Source organism: Neolamprologus brichardi, chromosome 22 (assembly GCF_056152115.1).
Source record: "Neolamprologus brichardi isolate AB-2024 chromosome 22, ASM5615211v1, whole genome shotgun sequence".
In the NCBI taxonomy this organism is placed as follows: Eukaryota; Metazoa; Chordata; class Actinopteri; order Cichliformes; family Cichlidae; genus Neolamprologus; species Neolamprologus brichardi.
In genome coordinates, this window is record NC_142124.1 from 19,667,791 (window position 1) to 19,681,549 (window position 13,759).

Sequence of the window (13,759 nt, forward strand, 5' to 3'; positions counted from 1 at the left end):
AATCGCTGTGGCACCCAGATTTGTGCCATATATGCTGGAACCTGTCTGAGCTGGATAAATTAATCCTGGGCTCAATTGGATCAAAGATTGAGTTTACAATAGCTAACTTTCCATTTGATTTAGCAATGTTTTTTGTGTGGCACTTTCTGACGAATAGTTTTTGATTGTTCACAAGAGAATTTATAATGCTTGTCATGTATTTTTCAAAAATAATAAGTGACATTATTAATCTGTTGCATGCTGTAATTAACGGTGATACACAAACACCATCTCGTTTTTCAGTCTAAAAATTGCTATTATGGACTTTTATGGTAGGGCGAACCACATAAGAAACATCATGAGGCAAAAACTTACAACAAAGCTACATGGTGTACCCCTCTCGCACAGAGGGGTACACTGGTGTGCAACTGCACACCGGTGCTTCTGAGAAAGGTTAACCTGAAACGTTAGGTCAATAAAATATGGATTAAAATGAGGAAAATGCTCTCTTGAATGTCAGCTACTTCGAAAGGCACACCCACACAGGTTCGCTCTGTGGCGGCTCTTTGTTTACCTATGGAAATTTGAGCCAGGTAAAGTGGTGACGTAGCCCTACCGGGTGCCGTCTGCTTCTTCTTCTTCCCCCTCCCTTCCCCCAAACACTGCTGTCATTAGCTTTCAAGTTTTCAACTTCTAACAGAAATAAGCAGTGACACTATGGTGCCAGCTCCACCAGTCCCTGTGAATATTTCCCCCGGTGTAGACAGGCTGGTGGAGGATGAGAGGTGAAAGTGATGCAATGTTCGTTTGCACCTGTGACACCCCCTCCCGCGGACAACACAGACACACACAGACACACGAACCTGGCAGCAGCCTACCGAAGAGTAGGACGCTCGAGCCATTGGGTGGAGCAGCAGCGTCGCGTGCTGCGGAATACATTGAGTAGGTCGTTAAGTCTGCGCGCGGTTCGGCTGCAGATGCAGGTCGCTGAGTGGGAGCGCGAGGCGGGGGGAAATGGCGAACAGGCGCGGGCGGCGGTGCACCTTTTGAGGATATAGTAGGCACCGGGAGCGCAGGCAGGCACAGAGGCGGCTCGAGGACAGAGAGGAGAAGTAGAGGAACCATGGAGGACTCGGAGCCCGCAGAGGACGGCTTACTTGCGGGCTTGCGGTGGAACAGGAGCGCAAGAGACCAAGCTCAGCTGAAACACAAAATCCGGGATCTGCCGGGACTACTGAAGCACGGGCTTCACCTGCGGAAGAAAAGCGTGAGTACTTCAAACCGACCGCTGTCTGACTGTCCGTCCTTCCGTGTTTGATGTCTGGTGAAAGGTGGACGTTTTTTTTTTTTTAACAGTCCCGACATCTCTCCGTGAAGGCTCTGAAGCCGTTTCGTAAGCCTGTCACGACTCAGGTGTTTGTATTTTGTTGTGAACAGCGCTGTCGCAGAGGCACCCAGTGTGTGTACGTGTGTGCGCGCGCGTGCGTATGCACGCTACATCCATAATAACCAGAACTGCTGTTGGACACCATACCTTCACACTCTGGTAGTCAAGGCAACACCACCTCCACCATATTGACTAGATACACCTACTTACATACACTAAGAATTAGACACGTTTCATATATATATATATATATATATATATATATATATATATATATATATATATATGTGTGTGTGTGTGTGTGTGTGTGTGTATAAAGGAATGTGCGTGGGTTCCCTGCTACATAACACAGTTATTTTGATTGCACAGTAATGTTCTGCTAAGTGTATTTTTTTTCAGTAGAGAAATAAAAAAAATAATTATGACGAAATGACCATCACAAGAGTCCACTGTGATGTATTCTTATGATTTTTTCTGTTTAACTGTGTGTCTGCTCACCCAGAAATCAGAGATAACAGCATCAGACAGAGAAAGCATTCATGGGAGGACATAAGAAGAAGTCTGGACTAGCAGCTACTTGCATTTTTGTTTATGTAAATAACTTTAACGATGTATTGGTTATCAAACTAGTTTCAAACAATTAAACATCTGATTGAGTCAGGTCTGTTCTTTGACGAATAAGCTATCCTAATATTTGTATATCAAATCAGAATTTCCATCTGATGTATCTTTGAATTGCTTTTTTTCCACGATTGGCCAGCTAAGCAGTAACTGTGACTTGACATGCCCAACTGTGGCATTAACACACCTGACAAGCCAAATGGCTGCTCAAAGTGTCAGTTCTGCTCATCTTCATCATCAGTGGCACCCAGGAGGGGAAAAAGGAAAAAAAATATGTCTCCGAGTCTCCTCCTTAGAGATCAGAGACTTGTGTGCCACTCCTTCCAGTCCCACTGGAGACAGACGTGTTAAAAATATGCAACATTTGTAGTTTAAAGCCACATAGGACCAAAGAGATAAACACTTTGTCATGTTCCATCTGGTCATTTTAACTGATGTTTGAATGACCCACTGATTGGGGCCACTCAGTCTCCTGTTACCTGTTTGTATGATCCCGTTTTCCAGTCAAAATAAATCAGCAGCTGTACACGACAACTGAAGTGAGTCCACTCAAGAATGTTATTATAAAACCACCAGAGAACAGCTGCATTAGAGGGTGGATTTACCTCATTTTGTGAATTAACCATGCTTTTTGTGCAGTACCCATGAAGGCAAACATAATGGCAGGCTTGAGTAGATGAAGAATCTTTCATTCTCTTCTGATATCTTGGTGTGAGCATTCTATGTTTGTGCGGGTGAGTGTGATGAAGCTTAGGTAAGTAGTGTAAAGGTATGGGTGTTTTGCACAGACTGGTCCTCACCAGGCTCTTTTCAGTCGCCTCTGCTTCACCTGGCATACCCACAATACACTTCATTTTTATGTGCACAAAAAAAAAAAAAATCAAAAAGTTGTTGGATGGAAGGTTCCTGGGATTGTTTTGCATTGCACTGCACCAGCACCTGAGGCACTTGTCTAAAGATGCAACAACATATTTTGTGGCTCAGAGGTGGGTGATACATAGGAATAAGAATGATCTGATCACATACAGTAAAAAAAAAAGCCCTTGCTATCTTCGTTGACATAAATATATGCTTTTTCTTTAGTTCTGACTGTTTGCCCAACAAAAATCATGCTTAAGTAAACAATCTCCTTCCTGGGAACGCATCGGCTACTTTGCTGACTTAGTCTCTCGGAGTCAGAGCCCATATATTTCAGTGCTTTGGTGTAGCCTGTGGATATATATTTTACATATAAGTTGTGGTTTTATCTGAGATTTTTAAAGTTTTAAAAAGCTAGCTTAACTGAGAGTTTTAAGATTACTTTGCAGAGAATGCAACTGCTCATCTGGATTCAACAAAAGCTTGTTAATTGGTGATTGGTCAATAACACTGGAGAGTTTTCTGGTACCCTCCCACAAGATGCACATGTCTTGAGATATTTTATTTTCTAATACGTGTATCTGAAGGCATTCATAATTCCTCAGTATCCTACGTGAGTGGTTTTTTTTTCATATTATCTGATTCTTTAATGTTTGGTGATAGCTCATAAAGTGAATTGAGCTTGTTGTCCTGTACGGAGGCATCTGTCGCCTAAAGTTGCAGCCTGCAGCAGCCTCACCTTGAAAAATCCTGTCCTGCATTGTACTCTGTTGTGACTTGCTCTGGTATTCAATTATTACTCCTTTATTGGCTGCGATGTGACAGGTGCAGGGAGATTTGCTAACACTTTAAGGGCAGTTGAAAAGTCAGTAACCACAGTGCATTGCAGTTTTTAAATAGAGTTTGGCGAGTGGCTAATTGCAACTTGGCAAGTCAATTGCCATTTAATTTTTGTCTTGGTCATGTTGAGTTTGTTTATCAAATGTAATAATCTGTGTTCTTTAGTAAAATATAATGAAAGCTGCAATGATTTCTGCCTTTCACAGAATCAAGCCTTCTGTAGTGTTTCAGGCAAAAATCATGGAACTAGACCAACAACTGCATGTGTGGTTCTGCACCCTGATCATTTAATAGCATGTATTGTCTCTGCTGACTTGTTCATGTAGAGTCTGCAGGCAGCGGCATCCGTTATTTGAAGCTACATTCACGTCCTTTGGCTTAACGTTTCTCCTGGTTTAAAACCAAAATAATCCCAATTAAGTGCTTCATATCCTTTTAACAACAGCCTCTTCCGTGATTGTGTTTACCGAAAGTGGCATGTGGGGTGCTGGGACTCCCCCTGGCTCGCCCTCTGCGCGTGTTGAACATACCTAAAAGGCAATGCTGCCAACAGTAATAAGAAAAACTGTCAACTGTTAGTTTCCCTTGATTCTGTGTATTGATGTCAGTAATTTTGTACGGTAATATAGAATTTTCTGCCATAATTGAAGAGGTGCAGAGACTTTGCGTTACATTAGCAGGAGTGCTTTGTATTGCCTGATTCTTGCATGTCCATGTGTTTGCATTCTTAAAGACAGCCAAGGAATTATGCATGCTGACTCTTTACCCCCTTTGAAGGACTACTAGGAGTAACCCTTGAAGCTCTTTTCTGAACTGAGCGGTTTCTGTCGTATTTCACATAAACTTACAGAACAAAATGACTGAGTGTGCATGAGGAGTTAGTGAGCTTAGCCTCTGCCAATTTGTAGCTATGCTCGGAAAAACCCGTAAAATATTCTAATGGTCATCAAACCAAATTTGGGAGGTTGTTAGATGTTGTTTATGAGGAAAGAGTTAAAGATGGAGGAGGTGTTTTGAAAAAAACAAATGTGGAGTGGCATATTTTGGAGAAATAATCTTGTGCACTCATGTGTTTTTTTGCTTTGTTCTGTGGTTTTGTGGTTGCAGCTTTTAGCCTCGCTGCTAATGAGTTTATGATAGACTACATGCTGGAAATTATACTGCTGCCCCACACGATACCAAGTTTTCATATCTAAATGGTACTTATAGAGGTGTGTTTTATAATACAATTGCTATAACAACAATTTGAAAAGTTAAGCCTTTGTGTTGATTCAAACTTGAACTTAAACATTCAACATTTTCTTCTGCAAACTCTGAAGTCAAATATACAGCATTCTGCTTTAGGCGGTAAGATGAGATTATGAAACCTTAAGCACTCTTAATGCGAGCTATCTGACTTTATGATCACTGTCTTAGAGGAAAGCTAGTGATATTTCTCAGAGGATGATCTAATTTCTGCTTTAATATGCACAAAAATAGTGGCTTGTGTTGTGTTTTATGTCTTCCAGCCATATTTCCCTTCCATAAGGCATCCTGCCTTAATGTAAGTAAGATGAAAGACAACCGAGGAGCAGAGAGGCTCTTAATGGCCACGAACTGAGAAGCATGTGGATAATGTTATATCCAACGTTTATGATTTTTGTTACCACTTTTGGAGCATTTGACATAGAATTATTATGTGCAATGAACATGTGCAAGCGTACGGTTGGGTATTTACCCCAAATAATGATTATGTTGACAAAACAAAGTACAAAAAATTGCAGCCCTGCAGCTCTGTTATTTTCCAAAATTATTTTGGGATTTAAATGTCACACAATACTTTCTTAATTCAGCTAAGTAATAGCTTTAATTTTTAAAAATGTTAGAAAACAGCAGTCTACATCACCAGATGATCTGGTAATGGTTTCGATAACATCCAGCTAGTATTCAGTTCCAGACTTTGCAGCCTCATGCTAAAAACTGAGTGAATTAAATTTTCCTCCATAAATCTATGTTCAAAACACTTTTACTGCAAGGTGAAATAGATTTTGATATAACTGTGTATTTTAAAGAGAAAATGTCTGACAGTCCTTTAGGTATTTTTATGCAGACTCCATGCAGGTTTTTTTTTACATGTTCCACTGTGGAGAGGCTGCTCTGCCATAAAGCTCAGACTGATTGATGGAGTGCAGCAGTGATTGCTGCCCTTCTGGACGTTTCTCCTCTATCCACACATGATCTCTGGAGCTCAGCCAGAGTGACCATCAGGGTATTGGTCATCTCTCTTACGAAAGCCCTTCTCCCCCGATTGCTCAGTTTGACCGTGAAAAGGTTATGGTGTATCCACGTTTCTTGTATTTAAGAATTAGGGATGCCCTCGGGCAGATCTGCGCTTCAACTCACTCTTGTGTCTGAGCAGTCAGTTCTTTAAACCTCACGCCAATGTGACGCCTTTCTAAATCCATTAAAAGTGTAGAAACATCTCAGAGATTATGCACAGATACAGGGAAAACCTAAGTTATAACAGTGTAAATACTCACAGGAAACCTTCAAAATAAGAAGAAATTGGAGATTTTTGATCAGGCAACTAACTGAAGACTGTTTTATTTTCTGTTCTTAGATGACAGAAACAAATACAGACTAACTGAATGCGTTTAAGCCAAAGGTCATGTGCCTGCAGATGGGCGTGGGCTGTTGGATAGGTTTCTTAACAGATTAACTGTGCCTTTGTGTGCTTGGGTATTTGTATGTGTCTATTGAGCTATAGCTTCTTTGATGTCTTTATTTTGACTTGCTTGTATGACAGATGTGTTGAGGAGTCGACAGGAGCTTAGTGTGTGTGTGTGTGTGAGAGAGAGAGGAGGGTTTGCCAAGCATACTGTGCTACAGCTCTTCACTGTGCTCAGCAATCTAATCTGAGTAATCCATTTCTTGCAGATAATGACCTCGCTCTCTCTCCTCTCTCTTGCTGTATACACACTTTGAAGTCATCACACAGATAAGCGTGTCAGCATGTGCTCTGTCTTTATAGCTTTCATTCATCTTCTCTTCTCCTCTCCTCTCCTCTCTTCTCTTCTCTTCTCTTCTCTTCTCTTCTCTTCTCTTCTCTTCTCTTCTCTTCTCTTCTCGTCTCTGTTATAGGATACAACATGGCAACATATTGTATGTGTGTGTGCTTGTTTGAAATACAAATTGAAACACAGACAAAGAGACAAGAACATAGCAGGCGGTTTTCTTTTTGTGTAATACAGTATGAATGAAACACCTCTGATGCTGGTATGTGTCTGGAGTATGTTTGTGAGAAGAGATGATGGTAGAAGAAACAAAGACTTCGTGAGAGATCTGTATTCACCAGATGAGGAGAAACAGAGATGGAGAGAGAAGATACAAGGACCAGGACAAAAGAAAGTCAGAACAAGATAGCTACAGAGACACAGAAACAATTTATTTTGTCTGTGCGCTTGGCTGGCTGGTGTGCTCTACTTAATCCCCAGTCCAAACAGCGCACAAATACAGGAAAAGCTCTGTTGCTTACTAATATAAAGGAATATGTCCACAATGACCTGACATATTTCAGAGCAAACAACAACGTTTTACTGAAAATAATGCCAGAGCAGATCAAACGAATACTCAAACCTCACATTTTATTCTGAAGGGGAAAAACTGCCTTTGGACCAGAGATCAGTATATCTGCATAAGGGGAGATAAAAAATGGACAAACTGATTAATGTGCAGACCTTTAAAGTGGTTTGCCATCTACCACTTCTAACGTGTAATGTGTGGCCTAAACTCGAAAAATATTTCATGACGCAACTGAGACCTCCACACATGCCAGGCAGCTAACTCAGTTAGCAAGATGAAGTAAAAACTCACTCTTAGGGTAAATGGGATGCAAATTTTGCCAAGTTTCCTTTTTAATAAAGCTTATAGTTAGGGCTGAATCAGTTGACCCTGAATCCACCCGTAGTTATGCTCCAATAGGTCTCGGCTGCTGGGGGCTTCCCATGATGCATCGAATGTTTTTTTTCTACACTCACTTCTTTTCATCACTATGTGTTTATACGACACATCACTCCCAACGGGTCGCAGCAGATTGCTGCCCCTTCTTAAAGCCTGGTTCTGCTGGAGTTTTCTTCCTGTTAAAAGGACGTTTTTCCTTCCCGCTCTTGCGAAGTGCTTCCTCATAGGGTTTGTCTGATTTCTAGATACCAAAACCATTTTTGGATCGGGGTTAAGTGTTTATGTTTCTGCTGTCAAATTGTGCAGCTGAACTGTACGAGCGGCACGCTATAGCTGACTTCCTTCATTTTTTTGTTGGTTCTCTTTCAACCCCTTAGGTTATAATTAATTTTCTGAACCCTGTCACCTTTAGAGAGATGCAAACTATGTATTTCCCCTGTTATCGTTTTTGGTCTTAGGTAATCCAACCAGCTTCTGGCTTTAGTTTTAAACTTAATGCCATGAGTAGGAGTGATATTGATCTTCCCATCAGACTCTCATTAAATAAGCAAAGAAGCATATATCTCAGAGTGAATCTATTTCTATAATGAAAAGTAAGCGAGTGTTTTGCAACTTGCATTAAAAATAAGTGCAGTCATACACTGTAGCCCTGAGTGTGTCTGTATGTGTGTGCGAGCCTGTGACATCGCAGACAGTATCATCGCTCAAATGAGGATCTCACACACACACACATACACAGCTCCACATCTCACTAATCACCACTCTATTTCATTTTCTTGCAACTCAAAGCCACAGCCAAGCATTTCTCTCCCTCTCTGTCTTGCTCCCTCTACCACTCGTTCACGATTATAATTAAAACAATCTCTCTGTCTCTCACTGCCTCATCTCTTTTCCTCTCCATTTGTCATACTCTCATACTTTCAGAGACTGATGTCAATTGTTCAGCCTTCCTCTTTTCTTCCTCGTCTTGCACATCATCACATTTGTATTTCTTCATCTAGATCTGTCTGCCACAGTTAGGTGCTTCTCATTTGATCAGGTAATGTCTCTGAATCGCTCTGCTTTCATCTGGTGGTTTGGTATCGCCAGCCAGCGAGAAGCTAAGGGCAGCAACGACTGCCTGCAGTTGCTCAGTTCACTGCAGAGGTTTCTGCTGAGAGTCAAACCCACAACTCTGTCAGTGATCCTGCTTCACTGACTGAGCTCCCAGACCAGTTGCACTCATGTTGCAGGAGGTTCTTATCTGTCTCTTTTTACGTGATTGTCATTCTAATACAACCCTGCAGTTTCTGTTTTATCTCGAGAGTACTACCAAAGCATTTTACAAGCAAATACTAGTATGTGATATTTTCTTACCCCAGATCAACTGATAATGATGCTAAATTGTCCTATTTATTTAAATCACTAGAAGAAATTTTGTTATTGTTAAATTTGAAAGCAAATCTTTATAAATTGTGTCTGGCAGCAACTGTAATATTTATATGGGATGTGTCTCTATTCAGTTTTACTAACAGTGGAGATTAGGAGAGGGGTACCACAGTTGAGTGAAACTGCGGGAAGTGAATGCAGAAGAGTGCAGTCAGATTTTAATCCACCATGCAATTTCCTGATGGAAGAAATGCAATAACTAGCCATATGAATTATTCTCATCAAAACTGTTTAAGCTGGGTATTTTTGCATGACATGGTAATATAGTGACCACTTACAGGACCTTTGTGTACTGGAAAATAAGCTTTCAAAAATCCAACACAGACAGCAGGTTTTGCTTTAATGCTCTCCTGTATTTCTGCTTTCATTTTGTCCTGTTACACAAGAACTAGATTTAACAGATGGCAACAGGTCATATAGGGTGATGAATTTGAAGTTTCTGGTTCAAATCATCTTAAGTGTGTATGGAGGTGGTCAGGAGAATGTTTGTGTCTACAGCCATCTGTAAAAAGGGAGCTCTGCCATAGTTTAGAGCTGTGTTTTAGCCAGTGGTGATGGGGATCTTGTCAAAATAGTTTGAGGTATGAAAGCAGAAAAGTGCCGTAAGGTTTTGCATACCTGGATAGAAAAGCACACAGTGCAACACAGAAATCAAAATCAGTTGTGGATTGGCCTCTCCGGAGCCTGAACCTCAACACTGCTGAAGCAGTGTGGGATCATGTTGACAGAGAACAGAACAAAGGGCAGAAAAAATCCAAAGAGCAGCTTTGAATGTCTTTCTACTGAGCTATCCCTGAAGACTCCTTAAAGAAATGACAAGAAATCTTGTCCAAAAGAGTTCAGGCTGTATTGAAGGATAAAGGTGGCCATACCAAATATTGATTTTCCAAGCTTGTTAGAACTGTAGTGTACTGTATTTCTCTGTATGCACATGTTTTGATAAATCACTGCATCTATTTTTGTCATGTATTTTTATCTAGCAAAATGTAAAGAAATGAGGGTAACTGAAGACTACACAGTACTGTACATAGTGCCCCTTCAGAGCAACAGTCACCTCGAGCTGCTTTTACACGTGGAAGTTGACTCACTATGACAAAGTCATGACTTAGTGGGACTTGAGTATAATGAAGGCATCATTCACATTATTAGTAACACCTCTATATGAAGTGGCAAATACCTAATTTCTTCTGTCTGAGTTGAGTTATTTTAGATAAAAATGAATAAGACAGCCACTTCACCTGGCAGGTAGAAGCTTGTTTAAGCTAAAATCTCTTACCACACCTTGTTTAGAGAGAGGTGATTTTTCTATAACTGAAGAGTTAACTTCGAAAACCCCCGGGCTACACCAGTGATGATTTAGGTGTGGCATTATAAAGTGGGGTTAATGTTTATGTAAATGGTCATCCTGTCCTTTGTATCTGTGCTTGAATGAGAAATATTTGCAGAGATTTTTCATTTTGACTTTATTTATTTTCTGCAGGTCACTGTTAACAAAGGTTTTTTGTTCTCTCAAGTGTTGAACAAGCTTTGTCAAAGACTGGGGGAGGTGAATAGTAACAGGTTATGGATAAAGTAACACGTTTTTGTGAAATCATTGTAGCGAGGTGTTTTTGCAAAACTAATATTAAGTACTGGCTACATATCTGCAGTAAAGACTGCATTAGAGCAAATGTTTTCATAGTTGGTTTAGTCAGGTTGTACTACAAATGGGAGTTTACTGTTATACAGTAAAATGTAAAGCATATAGTAAATCATTTTTTTGGATTAAGGTGGTAAATTACAGTTTTTTAAATTATTTAAATGAGTTCTAGTGGTTGAATGTTATGCTCTATTAATTCCTGACTTCTCAAAGATGTCCAGTATGGGTATAAAACATTTTAGTTTGGGTTTTTTTTCATAGCTTATTACAGGTGGTTTAATAAATTTATTAAATTAACATCCGTACCTCATATACAAAAGGGTCTTTATTCTTTGAAAAGGATCATAAAAAATTACCAGTTGTTGTAATTTCTTATTATGTTTGGATTTTTAAGCCATAAGGAGTCATTAACTGTTAAGTCCCACTCAAATGGGGCTCTTAGGAAGCAAGACAAGGAGTTAGGAAATGACATCATACTGTACACACTAGAGTGGAACAGAAACTGTGGTCTCTATGAAGTTCGTTTGCGGTCTACTTGATCTAACAATTACTATCAATTTTAATCTATTTTAGGGCTAGTGTGTCAACACGGTCTCAACACTGTTATCTTCTTTCCCTGGCGCCATAATAATCCATAAAGATTAACAGCTTATTTTCTGATTGGGGGAAGTAGAGGTGCAGTGGATACACCTAAGGCAAATGCTGTAAAATGGTGTCATGATGGTGGTAAGAAGAAAGGATTTATTGTAGTGTCATTGTTACGATGTGGTAAGTGAGCTGGCAGTTGGAATTATATTGCTCAGGATTTGAACTGATGTAGCTTTCCGGGTTTAATGTCAGAGAGAAAACGCTTCTGTTTAAATAAGCAGATTGTGATATTTTTATTATATAAATTAATAGCCATGTTCTTGAGGTTTATTAGGTTTATTGCAGTAACAGGTGTTAGCATGAAAGCACCCAATCGACTGGAAAGTAAGCTTAAACAAAACCTAGTCTTTTGGGAATGGTAAAACTGGCCTCACTCACCTCACTCATGTTTGTTTAGTGTATTTACTCTGTGTGTGTCATTTTGTGTGTTTTGGCTCTGATGGCGTGTGTTTTGTGTTTCAACAGCAATCACCTGACACTATCCCCGGACCAAGCACTGGACCTGCTGTACATAAGGTAAGGAAACACTCGCACACATGAAAGTGATGTCATACTTTTAGTTTTGCTGTCAAGCAAAAGTGTGTTTGTTTAATCCCAACACAAATTACATCAGTGGGGATATTACCTGAGGGTTTTTCCAGGCTAATTTCACCAACTACACAGACGCGTGCACACACACATACACACACAGCGTTAATTTGAAATTCAAATATGTGTGTGTACAGCACTCTGAAGACCTCAAAGATTAAATATCACACAGGAGAAGTTTTCCTTTCAACACTGGGGAAAGAAAGAAGAAAGTAAGCCAAAGAAAGAAAAAGTAAAGCAAAGAAATCAACATCTGAGGAGGAGCTGTGGTGTATTCAAAAGCAAATCTGTTACTTGTGCCAAAAAATGTTTGTACCTGCAGCGTTTTTTTGCCCCTCAGTACTTTGTATTTTTTATTGGCTATATGCCATTATATACTTAATGAAGTCTCCATACACAACATCTGATGTAGTGCCTAAAGCATTACAACACTGAAAACCTTCCCATGAACACCTATGCAAGGAGATCTTTGAAAGAAGAAGCTGCAGTCTTTGCTATTTTAAATCTTGCTATGTAGTTTGTCTAACAAACAGGAGGTGAAAACTAACTGAATCTGGTAACTGAAAGCTAGAATAATCAATAAACCTGGCAGATTAGTTTAGATGATGATGATTAGTCAGACAGTTAACACTGATCTCCACCTTACAACTTTGGGCCTCGTGAGTATGGATGAACTGAGGCTATTCGTTTCGCAGGCTTTGATGACATTACCTTGCCCGCCCCCAATAATGATCAGAAATTCTGCTTCGGGTTTAGAAATTTCAAATTCTTCCTTTATAGTTTGATGAACAACCACAAGCTAGTACCTTAAAGTTAAAGGGGTCCTGTTGTGTTTTTGTTTTTTGTTTGTTTGTTTTTTCTACTATCACGGTAGTAAATGTTCAAATTAGGAAATTAACTCAGACTTCAAACCACTTTAAATGTTCCTTTTCCAATACTTTTTTACCTCGTCTGGTCAAAGGACAAATGAACTACTCCTGTAGTATTAGTTAGAATGTAATCAAACTTTCACACAGTGGTCACCTAATGGGTCCTCAGTTTCACAGTATTACTTTCATGCACACTACTTTCCGTTTCATCAAATTCTTGCTCCTGATGTACTGAACAATATTCAGTTCAAACTATTGATGGCAGATCTTGATGTTAACAAGTTTTTCATAAAATGATAAAGAAAAAAAAATTACTGAAACACCAAATGATGTAACAACTTGTTGAAATGTTGCTTTTCCACATTGTTATGGAGAGTGGCACGGTTGTTACCTGTTATATGGTAATATGGTCAATGCTACGGCATGCTGATGCATTTACATATTTCCATTCTTTATTTGGCCGTGGTTACTGTTGACCATGGACTCATAATACTCCTGAACCTTCATTTAGTGGTTAACTAAATTCAGTTGTCTTGGATATGACAGTGTGCTACACTTCACGCACAAGAATAACCTGTAACTTTGATGGAGCCTTTGTGAGCCTGATGAACTTGTCTAACACTGATGTTCTGGTTTGCTGCTCTTACCTTTTGTATGATAATATGACGACAATTATTAAAGTTGCTGTTTACACCCAGGTCTGTCCAGGCACAGCATTAAACCTTGGTTATGAAACGTTAAAATGTCATTGTTCTGTCCTAGTGGACTGTCTTTGTGAAAATTGGTTACTTTTATAAAATTTGTGAGTTCTAGCCAAAAAGAGGTCAAAGTGATCCTGATTTTTTAACCATCAAAACCTATAAAAATTCTCTTTGAGTCAAAGTGAAGAAATCCTCTCACGGTGTTCATGCGCTTCTCATCTTTTTATAATGCCATTATATGCATTATATATATAGGACTCTT

General features: G+C 39.6%; 1 protein-coding gene across 1 annotated transcript in view; it reads left to right on the top strand.

Moving 5' to 3' along the window:
• The first annotated feature begins 848 nt into the window (after positions 1–848).
• Positions 849–13,759, top strand: part of rapgef5a (Rap guanine nucleotide exchange factor (GEF) 5a) — a 48,298-nt gene continuing 35,387 nt past the window's right edge. Inside the window, exons 1-2 of the mRNA XM_006787700.2 lie at positions 849–1,246; positions 11,805–11,855. Of these exons, the coding sequence (XP_006787763.2) occupies positions 1,103–1,246; positions 11,805–11,855 (195 nt within the window). The 5' untranslated portion in view covers positions 849–1,102. The remainder of the gene's footprint in view (positions 1,247–11,804; positions 11,856–13,759) is intronic.